The following is a 22,906-nucleotide window of genomic DNA, read 5'->3' on the forward strand; positions in this document are numbered from 1 at the left end:
ACATTAACAACCATAGAGCTGTAGTTTATAGTTACAACTACATTAACAACCATAGACCTGTAGTTTATAGTTACAACAACATTAACAACCATATAGCAGTAGTTTATAGTTACAACTACATTAACAACCATAGAGCAGTAGTTGATAATTACAATTACATTAACAACCATAGTCCTGTAGTTTATAGTTACTACTACCTTAACAACCATAGAGCAGCAGTTTATAGTTACAACTACATTAACAACCATAGAGCAGTAGTTGATAATTACAACTACATTAACAACCATAGAGCAGTAGTTTATAGTTACAACTACATTAACAACCATAGAGCAGTAGTTGATAATTACAACTACATTAACAACCATAGAGCAGTAGTTTATAGTTACAAGTACATTAACAACCATAGAGCAGTAGTTTATAGTTACAAATACATTAACAACCATAGAGCAGTAGTTGATAATTACAACTACATTAACAACCATAGAGCAGTAGTTTATAGTTACAAGTACATTAACAACCATAGAGCAGTAGTTTATAGTTACAAATACATTAACAACCATAGAGCAGTAGTTGATAATTACAACTACATTAACAACCATAGAGCAGTAGTTTATAGTTACAAGTACATTAACAACCATAGAGCAGTAGTTTATAGTTACAAGTACATTAACAACCATAGAGCAGTAGTTTATAGTATAGTTACAACTACATTAACATCCATAGAGCAGTAGTTTATAGTTACAACTACATTAACAACCATAGAGTAGTACTTTATAGCAGAAGAATCGGTTCGTATGGTGGCCAGAATTTTCGAGAGGGAAGGGGTAGGTGGGTAAGCAGTTTATAGGAAACCGAATCATATTAACCGAAAGCAGAACCTAAATGGAGGGTGAAGGGGCAGAATGATTGAGAGAAGGGGGACCTAGAAACGTTCCTCTCCCGTTAATAAATATGTCGTGTGAGGAGCAGACTGGGGACTCTGGACAGGCGAGTCATAAGAGGTATCTTCACTGACTTGTCGAGTTTGTATTGAAAGACGTTTTATTTAAAAGACAGATTATGCGTGCATATGATGACATAGTCTAAGCAAATTTATTAGTTTACACTCAGACATGGATTTAATATAAAAGTGTAAAGAATTTGACAAGTAAAGGGTATAATATGTCAATATTTGAATCATGTTTGTCCATACATCGTGCTATACACAACACATTACGTAATGTACTTTGGGAGTGACAGCTGACTCAATAACGTGGAAGGTAGCAGATCCACAAAACTACATTTCTTTTTTACCACTGTAAACTCTGCCAGTAGGATTTAAATTAATATGTTTGTGATACTCGGCCGAGGTTTTGATATTTCATTCGCCGGTATTTGGGATTTATTATTAGTTAAAAAGACTTGATTATAAATCATGGTTCTACATGATGTCGTACATCTTAATGGAAGGATTTAACAACCAGTTGTTAAATTGAATAGCACTTTTAATGAGTTTTCTAAGCTTTCATTAAATGTCAAGTGATTTGACTCCCTCCTACCACCTCCGTCATGTTAAAAAGTGTAAAGCGTTACCGGACGTTAAAAAGAACGTCCGCGCCGTTAAGTCATGTTTGTCCCATAGACTTGGCGCGGAGTTGGAACACGTCCGAGAAATAAGGTCCTACAGGACAAACAGATACGAAATAAATTTACTGTATGTCACTTCTCCACCTACGTTACTCACTTTACTGGAAGAAAATAGAGAAAAGAACCTTTTAAACACGAAAATAATGATAAAACACAGACGGAACCATTTCTGGCGTCGTTAACATTTTCCCTTGTTTAAGAGTATCTATTTTAAAAGTAATGGCATAATATTGGTAAGGCGACGCATGACCGTGGACGCGACATTGCCGGCCCATATGGGTTTAGTAAAAACGAACTGTTTTATGTTTGAAAATACCTGTAAACAGTGTTTAATTCCTGCAAACGCCCACTCCAGTAAGACCACACATCACTCAGAGCATTGTACAACACATGCAGAAGACAGTGCCGAAAACCTATTTACTCTTTCAATATAGAGTTTTTTCAATACATCTTTACTTGCGTCTCACGACTGGTACGAACAAGGAGAAGGAATGTGTCTTGTATATCCAAGCTCTGCATACGTCTCAACTGATAGCACCCCTGTAGGTTGGGGATCGAGAATAGAATACACCTGCTGTTACCATCTGCATGCATCGTAAGAGGTGACTTATGTGGGAGCCTCCTGTAGAATTGGGGATTTGCTTTTTGCCCACTATACTTGGGGACACAAAAACGACCAAAAAAATCGGCTGCACTCATTGCAATACTTTATCTTACTCTCTACTAGTAACTACTTTTTATCTCCTAGCGCCTTGCTTGGCAATACCTCACTTTTGGTGTTGAGCGTTCGCCCAGGCGAGGAATGCAACGGGTTCTGTTTCCAGGCCAAGGCATAGCAAAGTCCTTAAAACCGAAGGTGTTATTCCCTGCTTACCATTCAGCATTTAAGGCAACGGCAACCACTGGTTCATCCGTTGTCAGTACAATGTCACCAGGCGGAATGCTGTACTGGGTGCCTTAGGCATGGTATTTCAGTGAGCTAGCACTATAAAGTTGGCATCAAATCCACGCTATCACAAGAAAGCAAATACACCGACATACCCTGCCACCGGCATTCACACTCACATGCACGCATACACAACCCACATGCAGGCACATCCTTAAATGTTAGCTGTTGATAGGACGTTAAACCATGTATAGACAACCAAACAACCAACCAAAACAACTGAATAAAGAAACTCTCGAGGGAGTAAGTCTGTAGGGTGTTTTAGTTTTCGGATCCACGCACAGCTGATAGAGGAATAAACTCCACGGACAGCAAAGTCAGGGCAAAAACGAATATAAAGATAAGTTAACGAGTTACTTTAATGAAGAGTGGAAACTAGATGTATATTATTAATTGTAATTTTCATCTATGTTATTCGCTCAGACAAGAAAAATGAACTATATACATTTGGTTGTCTGCTGAGTATATTCTTTATCAGCCGTGTGTTAGTCCGAAAACTAAAACACCTCTGTAGACTAACCCCCGTGACAATTTCCGGTAGTGAAGGTTAGTCCCTCGGCGATTTCCGTAACTTTCTCACAAAATGACCTCGCAAATCAGGTGAGAGATTGGAAGAATCTCATTTGTGTATACGTGGCTTGGTATTAAGGATACCTACCAGTATCTTCATTATATAATCAACATGCCGTTTGTGGTATCTATCTCGTTAAACATCTCTCACATATTACAGGCATCGCCTCATTCCTAATTTCAATCGCAAAGCTTTTACATCCGCAACGTTAGCAAGCATTAGGAAGAGCTCTTTTAATATGAAAACTCAATTTGCGATTACGTAAACCTGATATTCTCACACGTGTTTGTGATATTGCATTTAATTGCAACTTCATTAAAGATGTAAGTAAGTAGCGTTAATGTATGGGCGTGGACCAAAGTTTACCCTGGGGTCAGTTATCGTAATTCCCAACACAGTATCTAAGATGAATACCATTTTATTTCTGCATGTCCTATTTATCAAGAAATTAGAAAGAGATTTATGAAAATGTATTGCTGGGAAAAAAATGTCTGTATTTAAACTAGTACAGCTTTTAAGTGCAACAAATATTAATGAATTGATTTTTTAAGCAAATACATATACAATGCTACCAATTTTAGAAAATCATGTAAAGTACACTATCGTCCATTCTCCACCGCACTATGTATAGTGTCCCTCACCCCATGTTATTATTTTGTAAAATTTTGTATATATTATATGGATAAGTTGTGAGGCTTAATGTAATAAAAGAAAATGAATTTGACCGCCGCTAAAACAAACGTTTTCATTTGTCCGAGTGGTAAGATGTGTCTTAATACAGGTGTTTACTACTCAGTGTGGCAAGATGTGTCTTAATACAGATGTTTACTACTCAGTGTGGTAAGATGTGTCTTAATACAGGTGTTAACTACTCAGTGTGGAAAGATATGTCTTGATATACGTGTTTACTACTCAGTGTGGAAAGATTTGTCTTAATACACGTGTTTACTACTCAGTGTGGTAAGATGTGTCTTTATACATGTGTTTACTACTCAGTGTGGTAAGATGTGTCTTAATACATGTGTTGACTACTCAGTGTGGTAAGATGTGTCTTTATACATGTGTTTACTACTCAGCGTGGTAAGATGTGTCTTTATACATGTGTTTATTTCTCAGTGTGGTAAGATGTGTCTTTATACATGTGTGTACTACTCAGTGTGGTAAGATTTGTCTTTATACATGTATTTACTAATCAGTGTGGTAATATGTGTCTTAATACAGGTGTTTACTTCTCAATGTGGTAAGATGTGTCTTAATACAGGTGTTAACTACTCAGTGTGGAAAGATATGTCTTGATATACGTGTTTTCTACTCAGTGTGGAAAGATTTGTCTTAATACACGTGTTTACTACTCAGTGTGGAAAGATGTGTCTTAATATAGGTGTTTACTTCTCAGTGTGGTAAGATGTGTCTTAATATATGTGTTTACTACTCAGTGTGGTAAGATGTGTCTTTATACATGTATTTACTACTCAGTGTGGTAATATGTGTCTTAATACATGTGTTTACTACTCAGTGTGGAAATATGTGTTAATATATGTGTTTACTACACAGTGTGGTAAGATGTGTCTTAATACAGGTGGTTACTACTCAGTGTGGAAAGATGTGTCTTAATACAGGTGTTTACTTCTCAATGTGGTAAGATGTGTCTTAATACACGTGTTTACTTCTCAGTGTGGTAATATGTGTCTTAATACAGGTGTTTACTACTCAGTGTGGAAAGATGTGTCTTATTATAGGTGTTTACTTCTCAGTGTGGTAAGATGTGTCTTTATGCATGTATTTACTACTCAGTGTGGTAATATGTGTCTTAATACATGTGTTGACTACTCAGTGTGGTAAGATGTGTCTTAATACAGGTGTTTACTACTCAGTGTGGAAAGATGTGTCTTAATACAGGTGTTTACTTCTCAATGTGGTAAGATGTGTCTTAATACACGTGTTTACTTCTCAGTGTGGTAATATGTGTCTTAATACAGGTGTTTACTACTCAGTGTGGAAAGATGTGTCTTAATACACGTGTTTCAGTGTGGAAAGATGTGTCCTAATACAGGTGTTTACCACTCAATGTGGCAAGATGTGTCTTAATACAGGTGTTTACTACTCAGTGTGGTAAGATGCGTCTTAATACACGTTTTCACTAGTCAGTGTGGTAAGATGTGTCTTAATACACGTTTTCACTAGTCTGTGTGATAAGATGTGCCTTAATGGACGCATTTACTGGTCTTTGTGGTAAGATGCGTCTTAATACACATATTTACTAATTTTTCTGAGAAGATGTTTCTTAATAACCATGTTTGCTGATCATTGTGGTAAGACGTGTAAATAGTTATCTTCACTAGACTGGGTGGTAAGAGATTTGGTCTCTGCCCGATACATAGAGATTTTTATTTGTGACCGATACATAGAGATTTTTATTTGTGACCGATGCATGGGGATTTGGTCTGTGTTCAATACATAGATTTTCGGCTCGTCTTGTCCAATCACAAATGAAGAGAAATGCGGCCATAAATTGTGTGTGGTATCGTCCGAAATAGTCCAGACGTGTTAATTACGGACTGTCCGTACATTTATACGTATGCAAGTCTCTTGCGTGTCCGGTATCGTAAGTCCCTCTGACATGCCAACTGGACCAACAATTAACAGCTTGACCAGAATAGGTAATAATAATAATGATTATATTCGTACCTAAACAAAAGAGATAGAAATTCTGAAAAATTCTTTCCGAGTCTTCATTTTATCACCAGATTGGTTTTGTATAACGATAAGCATCTCAACGCGTGACATTTATGGATGAATAGGAATATATCTCCCTTTAGATACTTGGATTCCTTATAATGAAGCATTGTTGAATTAATGATCATATGTGTATCTTGAAGGATTTTAAGCTTTTTTGATTCCTGATTATCAACGTGAATGTCCAAATACACGAATCAATGATTGCATTTTAACGTGAACTGTGTTTGAATGGATGACATGTTCATAATGCATGTGTAATGGCGGACACGAGCAATGCATGTTTGATGTACAAGTATATGTATCTGAGAAAACTTACACGTGAAATGTATGTGTGATGACGTACATGTTTACTATATGAGTGATTACACATGTGTACGTTATACATTGTGACTTACGTGTGTAATGTACATGAAATGACACACACGGTTGCTATATGTGTGATTACACATGTGTACGGTATACATGATGACTTACACATATAATGACAAGCACGTTCACTATATGTGTGATTACACATGTGTACGGTATACATGATGACTTACACATATAATGACAAGCACGTTTACTATATGTGTGTACACATGTGTACGGTATACATGATGAATTACACATATAATGACACACACGTTTACTATATCAGTGATTACACGTGTGTACGGTATTCATGATGACTTACAGGTGTAATGTACACGTTATACGTGTATTGCATGTGTTATGATACACACGTGTACTGTATAGGCGATGACGTACACGTGTATTCCATAAGTTATGATGTTTGTGTAAATTCACACACCGGAACTGTGCGTATGATGACATGGATTTGTATTTTATGTGCGATGACACGCATATGTACTTGGCCTACACATGCATTGTGTGTGCCATGACACACATGTCAATGTTTATTAATACATTGTACATATGTATTATATGTGTATTGACATACAGGTGTACCTCACTCACCTGATTCAGATTACCGTAATATCACCGACAGTCAACTCATGTGTCGTTTTTTCTCTTTGCTATACACGATGTTGAATACTAACTTTATCAATAATAAAACCTTTATAAGGCATTTTATAATTTATAATTTGACTTATAATGATGTATACATATTTGATCGTGATTTAAATGTTATCATTGTATACAAGGTCAATAATTAAACTGTTATATGAGTGTAATCACAGTTTATAGTTAAACTGCTAACTCTGTAAACACAATTTATAGTAAAACTGTTAACTCTGTATACACGATTTAAAGTTAAATTGTTCACCTTGTGTACACAATTTAAAGTTAAACTGTTAACTCTGTAAACACAATTTATAGTTAAACTGTTAACTCTGTATACACGATTTATAGTTAAACTACTTACTCTGTATACACGATTTAAAGTTATATTGTTAACTCTGTATACACAGTTTAAAGTTATATTGTTAACTCTATAAACATAATTTATATTTTAACTGCTAACCTTGTATACACAATTTATAGTTAAACTGTTAACTCTGTATACACGATTTATAGTTAAACTACTTACTCTGTATACACGATTTAAAGTTAAACTGTTAACTCTGTATACACGATTTAAAGTTATATTGTTAACTCTATATACACGATATATAGTTAAACTGTTAACTTTGTATACACAATTTATAGTTAAATTGTTAACTCTGTATACACAATTTATAGTTAAACTGTTAACTCTGTATACACAATTTATAGTTAAACTGTTAACGCTGTATACACAATTGAAAGTTATATTGTTAACTCTGTATACACGATTTATAGTTAAACTGTTAACTCTGTATACACAATTTAAAGTTATATTGTTAACTTTATATACACGATTTATAGTTAAACTGCTAACCTTGTATACACAATTTATAATTAAGCTGTTAACTCTGTAAACACAATTTATAATTAAACTGTTAACTCTGTATACACAATTTATAATTAAACTGTTAACTCTGTATACACGATTTAAAGTTATATTGTTAACTCTGTATACATGATTTATAGTTATATTGTTAACTCTATATACACGATATATAGTTAAACTGTTAACTTTGTATACACAATTTATAGTTAAATTGTTAACTCTGTATACACAATTTATAGTTAAACTGTTAAATCTGTATACACAATTTATAGTTAAACTGTTAACGCTGTATACACGATTTATAGTTAAACTGTTAACTCTGTATACACAATTTATAGTTAAACTGTTAACTCTGCATACACAATTTATAGTTAAACTGTTAACTCTGTATACACAATTTTAGATTTAAACGTTAAACATGTATACATGGTACATAATTGAATTGTTAAATCTGTTAACCCGAATTGTAATTTAACGGTTAATATGTTTACTCGATGTAAAATTAAACTGTTTATTGTTTATACACAATTTATAACTTAATTGTTACCTGTCCATATACGATTAGTATTTGTAACTGTTACTAGGTACACGATTTATTTATTATTTAGCCATGTACTGATCGGTGCACACATAGGTTATAATAATACGTTCATAATGTTCATGTAACCTGAGCCCATACCTTTTGCCTCATAATCTATGTTTAACTCTTAATACACGTTTTATAATTTAGCCGTAATATCTTTTAAACAACAATTTGTCATTTAACTTTTGACTACGTTTTCAGCTGTTATATTTTAAAAAAATTGTAAACAAAATAATAATTCAACTATTACCTGTGCATACACGGTTAATAGTTTAGCTGTGAGCTCTGTTAACAGGGTTTTTAATTTCAATTTCAATTTTAAATTTATTTTCACTTTTAAAAATTTAATTGTTAACACTGTTTACATTATCTTTGATTTAACTGCTCACTGTATATACCAGGATTTTAATTAAACTGTTCATTGTATAAACAATGTACGTGTTAATTGGATTGTAAACTTTGAGATAGGATTTATAATTAAACACTGACTATAATTACATGAATTGTAATTTAACTATTTATTTACTTATAGGTTAATTATTAATCAATCAATCGTGTATGCATAACGATGTAAATAAAAACAGATAAAACATAGTTACAGTTCACATAAAAACCGTACAAACCTAGTTATTGCTTAAATTGTTAACCGAGTATACGTCGTAAATAGTTCAATAATAAATCGTGTAAAAATAGTAAACAGTTAATTTATAAACAATGTTTTCACAGTTAACAGTAAAATTATAAAGTGTGTAAACGTATTTAACAGTCAATTTAAAGCTCGTATATGCATAGTTAATAGATACCTTAAAATAAATGCAAAATAGTAAACAGATGAAATATAACAAGTGTAAATAAAGGTAAGCGATGAATTTTAAGTCCTGTAAGCGTTATTTACAGTAAAAGTATGAATCGTGTAAACGTTATTAACAGTTAATTATAAATCTTGTAAACGTAGTTAACAGTTAAATTAATAATTGGGTAGATATATTTAACAGTTAAATTATAAATTGTATAAAAAATCGTACAAATATTTTTTTCAGTTATATTATAAACAGTGTGAACGAAGTTAACAGTTGAATTATAAATAGTGTTATCGTAGTTAACAGCTAAATTATAAATAGAGTTATCGTGGTTAACAGGTAAATTATAAATAGTGTTATCGTAGTTAATAGTTAAATTATAAATAGTGTTATCGTAGTTAACAGTTAAATTATAAATAGTGTAAACGTAGTTAATAGTTAAATTATAAATAGTGTAAACGTAGTTAATAGTTAAATTATAAATAGTGTTATCGTAGTTAACAGGTAAATTATAAATGGTGTTGTCATAGTTAACAGGTAAATTATAAAGAGTGTTATCGTAGTAAACTATAAATAGTGTTATCGTAGTTTACAGCTAAATTATAAATAGTGTTATTGTAGTAAACAGGTAAATTATAAAGAGTATTGTCGTAATTAATAGGTAAATTATAAATGGTGTTATCGTAGTTTACAGGTAAATTATAAATAGTGTTATCGTAGTTAACAGGTAAATTATAAATAGTGTTATCGTAGTTAACAGGTAAATTATAAATAGTGTTATCGTAGTTAACAGGTAAATTATAAATAGTGTTATCGTAGTTAACAGGTAAATTATAAATAGTGTTATCGTAGTTAACAGGTAAATTATAAATAGTGTTATCGTAGTTAACAGGTAAATTATAAATAGTGTTATCGTAGTTAACAGGTAAATTATAAATAGTGTTATCGTAGTTAACAGGTAAATTATAAATATTGTTATCATGGTTAAAAGGTGAATTATAAAAAGTGTTATAGTAGTAAACTGGTAAATTATAAATAGTGTTATCGTAGTTGACAGCTAAATTATAAATAATGTTATCGTAGTTAACAGGTTAATTATATATATTGTTATCGTAGTTAACAGGTAAATTATAAATGGTGTTATCGTAGTTAACAGGTAAATTATAAACAGTGTTATCTTGGTTAACAGGTGAATTATAAATAGTGTTTTCTTAGTTAACAGATAAATCATAAATTTTGTTATCGTTGTTAACAGGTAAATCATAAATATTGTTATCGTAGTTAACAGGTAAATCATAAATATTGTTATCGTAGTTAACAGGTAAATTATTAATAGTGTTATCGTTGTTAACAGGTGAATTATAGATTGTGTCATCGTAGTTAACAGGTAAATTATAAATAGTGTCATCGTAGTTAACAGGTAAATTATAAATAGTGTTATCGTAGTTAACAGGTAAATTATAAATAGTGTTATCGTAGTTAACAGGTAAATTATAAATAGTGTTATCGTAGTTAACAGGTAAATTAAGAATTGATTAGATATATTTAACAGATAAATTAAGAATTGATTAGATATATTTAACAAGTAAATTAAGAATTGATTAGATATATTTAACAGGTAAATTAAGAATTGATAAGATATATTTAACAGGTTAATTTAGAATTGATTTGATATATTTAACAGGTAAATTGTGTATCGTGTAAACATATTTAACAGTTTACAAGAAGCATACAGAGCTACAGATTAATTTTTAATCATGAATATTTGAATCATAAATTGTTTTCCACATATTGTTTTATTTGGCTGTTAGTTACGATTTATAACTTAACTGTTACCTATTTCTACAAGATTTAATTCAACTGTTGAATTAAAACTGTTGTTTGTAGGGAAAGCGGATTGATAATGTTCATTTAACCTCCGAATCCATTTTCTCATGGCAATACAAATGTGTATGCTACTCTGTTTGCTTTGTCTGTTACCTATATACACACAATGTATGCTATAACTTAACCAATTCAGGTACTTAAAAAGCATGTACCACGTAACAAAAATCGATGACGAAAGAAGGTAGTTATATAATTTAACAAATCGTTTAAAATTTTACGCTGTTGCTTTTATCATTCTTTTTTTTTGAGATAAGATGATTCAATCTTTCGCCGGATATTGATCGACATATATAATTTTACTATTTCCCAGAAATAAACTTAGTTTGGTACTGTCTAAAACAGGTATTGGATTAGAGTAAGTTTCCAAATTAGGCTAAAAAAGCAAAATAATACCGAAGGGTCACGAAACTATAAAGCGTACTCAAAATCGATAAAACTACAGCAAAATATGAACAGGGGAAACATTTACACGGTGACATTTAAAAATGGACAAAGAGAATAGGACCAGGTGTTGCGGAAAGGTAAGCGTCTTCTGCTTCACCGACGACACCCACCATAACGTATAGTAAATCACATATCTGTATCAACATAGGGACAATTAATTTGATGTAACGTTACTAAATCTTCTATATTGTATCTTTACGCCGACTTTATCTTAAGTCAGCAGACTATAGACATAATGCCCCTTTCTTGAGTCCTAGAAACATATTCTATCAGAAAAAGATATCAGAAGCGATAGGAAATCAGAATTCTTTAGACTTTTTCTTACATAACTTCACCTTATTCCTTTAACATATTGATAGCCCCGTTTAACAAGAATACTATAATATACATATATATATAGATTGCTTGAGACGTCATTTCCAATCTGAAATATACACATATACTGACCTTCGATTGAAACCTATCACACAAAAAAGCCATTGACTTAGACTATGCTTATCATGATTTAAGGAATTCTATCAGGATACCCGTTAACTCGGTTATGTTATCAATAGATGTAACACTCATTTTAGAATGGAGCACACGATGCCACCCTGATCCGTTTCATCATGTCAAACATATCCGGGACAATTTACGTGTACGCAGCCGGATGTGGTTTCGCCCCACATGACAATGGACTGTCTACAGTCCTGGCAACGCCGGTACACACCGACATCTTCAAAGAGTGTCGAGGACGGTTCCGGGAATGGTCAGGGAATTTCCTAGTTCGAAGTCATTCAAGTTCTTTAGTATAAATGTTGTTATTTTCTTTTGAAAAGCACTGAAATTATTCAATAAAAAAAAACAAGGACATAACATTTTTCAAAAGATAAATGCCATAATTGTTGTACAGTGAATTAAACTTCATAGTGCCAATGTTGTCTCTGGTGGTTTTAAATAGAACATTAATACCACGCACTGTGGCCGAATTCTTGTACAACCGGCTACAGTTTTGGGATGGCTGATACATGCATGCGCGGGGACAACTTACAAACTTAATATAACTATATAATATATATATATAACACATGTATAAGCATAGCTATTGAATGTAAGGTGTACGAATAGTGAAAGACCACCTACGTGTGGACACTTTATTGTNGGGGGGGGCTGATCCGAGGGCTCCTCAACCCTGGCAGCCTCCAAAAACCACTGAATATATGAAAATGAGAATATCAAAATGCTGAGGGATTAAAATTTTTAAATAAAAAACCCATCTTGTACAGCGGACTGTGAGAATACTCTTGTACAACGGATTGTTAACGGATTCGCGTTCAATTGACTGTCACCGAACTGTTGTACAATGCCCTGTGACCGAGCTCATGTTCAACGGACTGTGACAGAACCTCCGTACAACAGACTGTGACAGAACCTCCATACAACGAACTGGATAGAAGCATCGGATTTAAAGCACGAGCGCATTAAGTACATGTTTGATGCCCGTTATGACCATCTCGACTGCGTCATTTCTGTAATTGGGATCATCAATTGAATGCAAGGGTTGGTTAGGCTGGGTGGAGAATACTAACATGCGGAAGATATTTTGATTCAGTAAAAAATACAGTCACGAAAATGACGTCAGGTGTAACTGACATCATCTGTAAACGACGTCAACGAAAGGGACACTGGCAGAGAAACGACGTCATAGAAGTGCAATGTGCTGGCGTGGCATTAGGATGGGTATGTACTACTTATGTATATAGCTTTAACGGTATCGGTACATGTTTAACTTCAATTAAAACCTATACATATATGATTAATGCTTTATGCTGTACTTCATACGTCTAACTTCATTAAACCAATTAAATGATTAATGCATTATCCTTAACTATTGAATACGCGATGGCGATTTGTTTCTTAGTTTTTCCACTTTTCAAATCGAATGTAAGAGAAAGGGTTTCTGTTCATTGTCGACCAAATATTCCGTTTTGGAAGAAACATAGAGTGTTAGAGCCATATTTTAGTATCAAAAAAATGTTGAACCTGCAAGGGTATTGGCTCTACACGTCTAATAACGAGGCGCATCGTCTGCGTCCTGTATCCACGCATAGAAATCGCATGACCCTGGTACAAATTTTGTTATTTTGAAGAGTACCAATACTAAAAAGGTAACATTTCATATTATTCGTGTGAGGTATTATATAAATCATAAAAAAAGGTTTGAAAATAATGCCAAAACTTACTGTGCATAACCCTAACAATAAAAAATGAATTCGCTAGAAAATTTATGAACAACCGTCCCCAACGAACAGTTGAGCTATTACGAACGGAGACTCAGCAAATTACGTTACGTTGTAGAGTGACGCGAAACTAAGTGTTGTTCGCTATGCTTCAATATCATATCATGGCAATAAAAAAAATACGCTGAAAAACAACTAACTTCGTTAAAAAGGCACTAAACAACTGTTCCCGACAAATAGTTCAAGTATGACGAACAGAGATTCTTCAAATGCCATTTTTGTAGAGTGTTGGTACTAAGACATTTTTGTAGAGTAATGGTACTACGCCATTTTTGTAGAGTGTTGGTACTACGCCTTTTTTGTAGAGTGTTGGTACTACGCCTTTTGTAGAGTGTTGGTACTGCGCCTTTTTTTGTGGAGTGTTGGTACTACGCCATTTTTGTAGAGTGTTGGTACTAAGACATTTTTGTAGAGTGTTGGTACTACGCCTTTTTTGTAGAGTGTTGGTACTACGCCATTTTTTGAAGAATAATGGTACTTCGCCATTTCTGAAGAGTGTTGGTAATGCGCGAAGCACGAGCTTGCTACTCCGCAGAGACGTATAATGGCCTACTGATAGGAATACGGGTACGAGTGTGAATGGATTTGGAAACCTTGAATAACACGAGCCGCCTACACTGATAATGACAAACCCGGCAACATTATCGTCGTGTGTACCGATCGCGATAGATCATTTAAAGTTACGTCAACATTTTATTGAAAGTATTCAGGTTTTGGAACATAAGCCATTTAGAATTATGTAATTTTACAGAATCTACGAAAAAGAACAAACTTATAAAAAAAACCTACATGTATTTTAAGAGTTAATTTGATCACTCACTAATGTGTGTATTACATGACTGGGGTCGTGTATATCCTGGTGTCTGACGCAGTGTGTCACTGTCAATATTGATACAGCGAACGTAGTGACGGAACAGGTATTAAATACCTTCATTTACTTACAAAACTACTCCCCCGTCTGTAATTGAAGTGAAGGTGTATTTAAACGCGACCGTCACCAGTCCCGTATCATATAATGTAATAGACTTCATATTTTCTTTAATGAATGAGTGTGTATTAATTAACACGTGCTGATCACGTAGCTAACTCTACATGTGACCTGAATAAACAGGTAAGGGGTCGTTATTATCTGGTATCATACATGGATCAGGTGATTGATTGATGACGTCATGTTTGCAGACTGTTCTGTAACGGAACATCTCATTGGACCATTTCAATTATATAAATGTAGAGAGGAGGTGCCATTTGAGGGAGAGAAATCAGTGATATCACCAGACAAATGATGGTCTCCGTCAAAGTGGACGTCGGTGTCAACTTCACACTGGCAGATTCTGTCGCGGTGTACATGGCTGCCTTGTAAAGTATGAATAAGCTGCTTTTGATGTACGTCACGATGTAATGGTATAATCACGTGGTGTATCTTATAGTCACGTGGTGTAATCTAGTTGTCATAGCGTCGTGTAGACACCCTAACGGTTCCTATGGCTGACACGCAATGTTCGATCTGAACAGAGATGTCTCCATACTGTAGGAGTACATGTACTTATCCGAGGCGATCGAAAATATCCATGGTCACCATGACTACTACCGGTGTTGGAAATGTGTCGATTCGTTTAAAACAGAAACAGTACGCCTTGTTTTCGCTATTAATTGCCCATTAACCGTGAGAACGGTCAGCAGAAATGGGGGTAGCTAGTGATACTGATATAATAGATCTTATCTACGGTTTGTTCTGAGTTTGAAAAGTATTTCTACAAGCAGTAACGGACTTTAGAAAACAAAAAAGGACACAATTCAATTTTGACTATTGTTTATTGAGGAAAGACGACAATCACATTGCTTATAACTCACTTTAAAATTAAACAAATATCACAAAGGCAGTCAACAAATTCCTATCCAAGATTCTACATAAAGGATTGTAACCTTAACTAGGTCAGCTACGATATGATGATATTGTTACCTTAACTAGGTCAACTTTGATATGAAAGAATTAAAGAGGTCAGCCTCGATGTGAAGTTATTGTAGCCCTAACTAGGTCAGCCTCGATTTCTAGATAGTGTAGCCTTAACTAGGCCAGCATCGATATGAAGATAGTGTAACATTAACTAGGTCAACTTTGATATGAAAGTATTGTAGCTTTAATGAGGTCAGCCTCGATGTGAAGTCAATGTAGCCTTAATTAGGTCAGCCTCGATTTGAAGATAGTATAGCCTTAACTAGGTCAGCATAGATATGAAGATGTTGCAGCCTTAGCTTGGCCTCAATATGATGATATTGTAACTTTAACTAGGTCAGCCTCGATGTGAAGGTATTGTAACTTTAACTAGGTCAGCCTCGATATGAAATACTTATCTTAACTAGGTCTGCTTCGAAAGGAAGATATTGTAAGAGACAGCAATCCTTCTATTCAATTAAATATTAGAAACAGTTATTAATACGTCAAATGAACGTTTGAAACTAGTGAATTTGGGGTTAATAAAACTATAATTGTTTTACAACATTTATGAAATAGGTTTACAAATTGTACCAATCAATCTTTTTTGCGCGGATGGACTTAATGTGGGATGATTACACTTGGAGAAGACCCAATACCTTTTCAGGTCCTTCCTTCGAGTAGTCGAACGCTGGCCGAGTTGGTGAAAGGCAAGTACACCATCAACTGGTCACCCGATCACTCAAAATGTGGTGATGTCCACATTGTTGCCAAAGAGATGACAAAATATTTGTGGCAGAGACGAGGCAGGTCAAACTACCATCACCCCAGAAATTTTACAACATTGTCATTGGATGCCGCCATTTGCACTGTGAAAAATTGTCACTGAAGAGGATTGCTGCTGATATTTCTTCCTCCTTTACACTGCTTGTATAATTTAAGTAGTCAGCAAAGTAAATCTATGTTTACCTAACCAATATTGCATCTTCTAATGCGAATATTGCTTTTTTCAAAAACATGGAAAAATTGATTGTTTTTGCAAGAAAGCTATTAAACATGACAAAACTTACTGCAACGCAAGAGGCATATACCTACGAGATAAGCTAGGGAAACACATATGTTATCTGGTGGTGCTACCTACACACACCGTTGTTTGTAATTGTGCAGATACACAGCGTTCCCCAGTGAAACCGTAAATGGTAAAAACCGCTTCTGTAGGTAACTTTATATCACCAGATTACATGTAGGGTTCTATGATATAACGTACATTGATATCCCTTTAGTGTTGAACCATATTTTTTTTATAAATTGCTGCTGGAAGTTTTCCTTCTCTGTACATACATGTAAAAATAACAATACGAACTATAAAAAGGTAACCTGGTTTGATGACGTCATGTGGTTTAAAACAACGTACTGGACCTAGATTCTTGCATTGTCACGTGGCGGACCAAGAAAGGTCAGGCGAACTAGAGTGTGCAATAAAATACGTTTCTAGGCCAACACAGCCAGACAACCATAATTGTTTCTATAGACTACCAGTCTTTGTTACAAATGGTGCCGATGGAAAGGAATACATGGACTTTATAGCAGGTCTTAAAAACATATACGTAAATATAAGCATTGAACTGTTTTTATATGGCATTTATGATCTTATTGAATGACGCAGCTTCGCAAGCAAACAAATCATAATGGTGTTTGCTTGTAAAGCTGTGTCATTCACATAGATCATGAATGCCATATAGAAACAGTTCAATGTTTATATCTACGTTTTCTCCGCCTTTCACTTACAAATTGATATCTGAAATTGAAAATTCCCACCTTATCGACAGTATGCACTTGTTCAATATGAACTGGAACAGCGTATTGTCATGGGCTGATAGGCCAAGGTTTGTGTCTCGTGGTGCATGTCATTTAAAGTCCATCAACGACACAGTTTTCAAGAAGGTAATCTAGTGACGATGCCTTGCAATGCAATTAACTGTATATAAAAGCAAAAGGAACATATTTGACAAATTATCATTCACTCGAACGTCATAAAAGGAATGCATATTGTCGAAATCGAATATAAAAAACAATTAAATGAACGTCTTTTACTGTACCTCCCATGGAGGACAAAGAAAAAGACTTTTATGAATTCTGACGTTAGGAGTATATTATGCTCTATAATTTGGCACCAATTCGTCGAACTGTGTTATGTACTTATGATATAGGGTAACATAGACGTTTTATAGACCACTGCGAGAACCCAAGACCTCTTCTGTGGGCCATTTGGCAGACCAAGTGGGCTGCACCAAGAATCATACATATGGAGCATGCTTGTACCATAACATGAAAGGATCAGATACCTTATAAAGTACTGCAATTTCCTAGTCATTTGATGTTGGTATACAAATTGGTCGAGTACTTCAGCGGGGTTACAAAGTGTTAGCTACGTATGCTAAAGTGCACAATGATAACAATCCATGTGGATAATGAGCGCGCGCAGTCTCCTTACAGACAGATACAAAACTGAATACTTGGTGATTTATGCTGAAGCAGTTAAAGTTCCTCGTCAGATAAAAACGCTCATGGATATTACCGTTGATCGAAAATTCCTGTAACATGCAGAACACTTATAATCGCCGGTACATTTGTATGGTTGTATGGTGTGGTAATGGTAAATTAATGTCCAGGGCTTACAGTGCAGTGATCTCTATACCGAATAGCTTTCATTAACTATAAACAATCCTGACCATCGATCCCTGATGATTTCAGACGGTTGACCCTTTTACACTGGAACAAACGAGTGATCCCTTTGCACCACAATAAACCTTCCACGTAAAGTTCGGATGGTGAAACTATGTCTTAATCACACACATGGACCATTGTACCGGTATCATTACTGTTGGTACCTATCGTCAATAAACCTTGTAGATCTCCAGAGGATTGCCTGCATCATCACATCCACGGTCATAGGTCTGTTTACAGATGTCTCTTTAACACCGGATCATGTATACAGAGTATTCATGTTTTATTGAATTAAATGTTTTTTATAATAATTGGTATATATTTTACAAAGGTCAGTGTCACCTACAAGACACCGCTGACAAGGAAAAATAGCTTCTTATGTTAAGATAACTATAAACAGAGAGTTCCACGTGAATGTGGAACTTTTGTTATGGAAACAACAAAGGGTGGCCAATGTGAATGTTAAATTTTAGTTCGGGAAACAACAGAGGCTGGCCGATGTGAATGTTGAATTTTAGTTCGGAAAACAACAGAAAAAGGCCAATGTGAATGTTGAATTTTAGTTTGGGAAACAACAGAAGAAGGACAATGTGAATGCTGAATTTAAGTTCGGGAAACAACAAAAGAAGGCCAATGTGAATGTTGAATTTTAGTTTGGGAAACAACAGAGGGTGGTCGATGTGAATGTTGAATTTTAGTTCGGAAAACAACAGAGGGTGGCCAGTGTGAATGTTAAATTTTAGTTCGGGAAACAATAGAAGAAGGCTAATGTGAATGATGATTTTTGGTCGGCAAACAACAGAGGGTGGTCGATGTGAATGTTGAATTTTAGTTCGGAAAACAACAGAGGGTGACCAATGTGAATGTTGAATTTTAGTTCGGAAAACAACAGAGGGTGGCCGATGTGAATGTTGAAGTTTTGGGAAGAAACACTTTTATTTTATCTTAGTTTATCTTGCAACATCAAAGATGGCGTCAACAGTGACTCTACTACTGGATGTCGGATGCAATATATAAAGATTTTCAAATAATAAATATGTCGTGTCTGAGCTACATCTTACCTTTTTTTAACATATATGTACGATTATGTCATGTGTGACTGCAATAAAACCCTTTTGAAGGAAATATCAGGGTGTGATTGACTTCTCCCAGTAGGCTTATACTCTTTTAAGTGTTATTCCGTTGAAATCACGAACTTTGGTATATAAAGATAAAAAAATGTATGCCGATCGTATATGAATTTAACACCAAGATATGTTAGCATGTGCCAAATTAATCCATATCTAAGTAAATGCCATTGAAAAAAAATATATACAGTATATGACAGGTTTCATTTAGCCTATCCATGTGAACCTTACTTTCAGTGGCAAACCCAGCAAGGTATAAAATAACTGAGTGTTCGATGTTATTCGCTTCATCTTAGCAGATACACAGAAATAACATCAACATCCACGCATACTAACAGGATAACACAGCAGAGTATGAACGATCAGGGGATACCAAGCATGCCCTGGTGGTACTTCAATGGCGTTATATCACCACATAATTTACCTGTATATTTAAGCATTGAACTGTTTTTGTATGGTATTTATGATCTATTTGAATGACACAGCAAAGCTGTGTCATTCAAATAGATTATAAATACCAAACAAAAACAGTTCAATACTTATATTTACGTTTTCTCTGCCTCTTATGTTCTTTTTTAACTTATAATTTATATTTAAAATTAAAAATGCCCGCCTTATCGACAGTCCACACAATTTCGTTCAATAGTTTGAACAGCGTATTGTCGCGTGCTGATTGGCAAACAAAGTAGTACTTTGAAATTTTAACAAACACTTCAATTTTATTCCACAATTCAGTATCAATACAATTGCGTATGATATGTCTATAGGGTGATTTAAGTTTATCAATAGAACTCTGAGCTGAAAGTTAGATTTGAAATTGTTTCGATTTTTCTCCTGAACAAATTTCGCGCATGGACAAATACAGTGAACACCGTAAATCCGACCTTGCCCTCCACGAGGGAGTTATTTTTGGAAGTTAATTCGAACTTTTCTCTTTGCTCATTTTGTGAAGAATCCAGGCGTGAATGTATTTGTTGATTGTATGGGAACCTGACAACAGTCGGTAAATTCTATAACATCCTCGTTATTTGACATGTCGTCAGAAACTGAGGAATTGTGGATGCGAGACGCGTGAAAGATAGCGTTTGAAGTGAGTGATCTTGCAACGGAGCACAGGATCGTTACAAATGTCTGAAATGTTTATGTGCGCTGTGACTCATATCAGTAGGTCTGTAACATATGTGTCAGTAGGTCTATATAATATGTGTATTTCAGACATTTGTAACGAACCCCTGTTGATCAGTGCAGTGTAACAGACGATATTTCTGATAAATTGCATGAGCGTTAAAATTGTTTCCATTGCCGGCATTGGTGATTTCAACCGATGTGCATTTTGTACGATATTGCAGACCTTGGTCTTGTTTTCGTTGTAATAAAAGTGTTTTTTATTTTATTTTTTATTTTGCACATAAATTTACAATGGCATTGTCAAATCTCACAATGCCCAGCGATATTTCAGCAGCCGTCATGTTCATTTATATTGGATATTGTAGTTCCGGTCAGTGTTGTATTAATACGCTAAGAATTGTGTCTCGTGATGCATGGTAATTAAAGTCCCATCAACGACACAGCTTTCAAAGAGGCTATATAATGACAATGCCATGCAAATGTAAATATATTATATTGAAAACAAGTACGATGTAGATGCAAAACGCAATATTCATTATATAAGGAATTAATTCGATGTTTTGTATACTTCATGCGGTTTTTCAATAAATGTTGGATGCGTTCAGGCCTCGTCGACGAAAACATATGGTGACTCAGTGTCGGACACTAGTTGCCCAATCACAGTTGGAACCATTGCGATTTTGATTTGAGAACTAACGACCAAGAAGAGCAATTATATGCTAGTTTGATAAGATGATATTAAGATGATGGTTTGTGGGACAGTACGCATGCGTGTGTCACCCCTAACCAAGGATCGCTGTATATAACGCCTACCTTTTGTTTACTTATTAAAGCGATGTGCATCTGGATGTATTACCGCAAGAAATTCGTGTGAAATGACGTCACCACTATGGTACGTCATATCAAGATGAAGCCATGTCTTCATTTTCCTTGGCATTCATTGAAGATCTCGGCTTTAGCCGAGAGGTGACGTAAACGACTCCCGTGGGACCTGGCACAGAGCCCTGAATCACATCATAGCCCCTGTTACGGCGCGTTGCCCTGACCCTAAACCTCACGTTTTACTTTTCAATTAAGTCTCGTCTTTAATTGTGCATGTTTTCACACTTGGTCCTCGTGAGGACCCGACGAGGTCGCGTGCTGCCGGCCCTACGGACCGTTATCGACCGCCCGAGTTGTGGATGGGGTGTTTTTATTAAGGACCCAGTGTACACGACTAGATGGCGTTTATAATCATCGCTTTCGTCATATAGAGAGGCAAGCTTCATATATCACGGTGATGGAATACCGGGCCGAAATAATCGGATTTACGGCCACCGCTAACGTCGCGTATATTTCCTTTTATCTCCTAGTTGCACACGCGTGGTGCGTGTTCTCACATTGCTGACTTCATTTCTAAATCATCTTCCACGCCAGCATGTCAATAGCTATAAAGAGTCCATGTGCTTTTTAAAGAATCTTTACAACCTAAAACTGGATATGTACATATATCCCTAACGCAGTTACATTTTCCATTTTTTGCTCCTATTCGATCTGTCCTAATGCATGGACGGACCATTAACAGACTTACAATTGAGTTGGGTATAAATCCATATCTTTAATGAAATATGTCAAGGCTGTTCGTCGGCAATATGACAGCTCACGTAATGACGTATGAGAGAGGCAGGAGATTGATTACGTCTACAAATGATGATGCTACATTTACGACACAATCAACTTTAACACCATACGACATAAATGATTCAGCTGCTGCCGCAAACAACATTGAAAACTGACTAGAAACTGTATTAGGTTGTAGATATAGATATCTTGTTTTGTTAAAGGATCTTTCCTTTTCAACAATGATAACAATACAAATATTATATGATTTTTGTACAGCGTCCTTTCAACTAAATAAGCAATTTTCAAGAGCATTTTTCTTAAAAAACTGATATTAAGCTACAACATCCTTTTGGACATAATTGTGACAAAATATTCATATTAGTGCACAGCAGCTAAAAGGGGTAATTTGAAATATCTACAGTTCATTTGGGATTAAGCGGTTTTAAGAAAAAATGATTTTTTTTGGACTTTTTTTAATCGCTTTCTGAAAATAGTTACCGGTCCGATTTCCCGAAGTGATGTTATACAATTATGCTGCTGATTTGTTAAAAACACAGTTTCCGCAATTGACGACGGATGTTTTTGGAATAGACAGTTAGACGCCGGGCTGACCTACAGGATCATGCTGGAACGTATGT

The 22,906-nt window shown here is 34.9% G+C and overlaps 1 protein-coding gene across 1 annotated transcript in view; it reads left to right on the forward strand.

The window, feature by feature from the left end:
• The window catches only part of LOC110463074 (GATA zinc finger domain-containing protein 14-like), a 79,470-nt gene that overhangs the window by 6,368 nt on the left and 50,196 nt on the right, over positions 1 to 22,906 (forward strand). Inside the window, exon 2 of the mRNA XM_021517414.1 lies at positions 12,045 to 12,220. Within this exon, the coding sequence (XP_021373089.1) occupies positions 12,045 to 12,220 (176 nt within the window). The remainder of the gene's footprint in view (positions 1 to 12,044; positions 12,221 to 22,906) is intronic.

The sequence above is a fragment of the Mizuhopecten yessoensis genome, unplaced genomic scaffold (assembly GCF_002113885.1).
Source record: "Mizuhopecten yessoensis strain PY_sf001 unplaced genomic scaffold, ASM211388v2 scaffold10867, whole genome shotgun sequence".
In the NCBI taxonomy this organism is placed as follows: domain Eukaryota; kingdom Metazoa; phylum Mollusca; class Bivalvia; order Pectinida; family Pectinidae; genus Mizuhopecten; species Mizuhopecten yessoensis.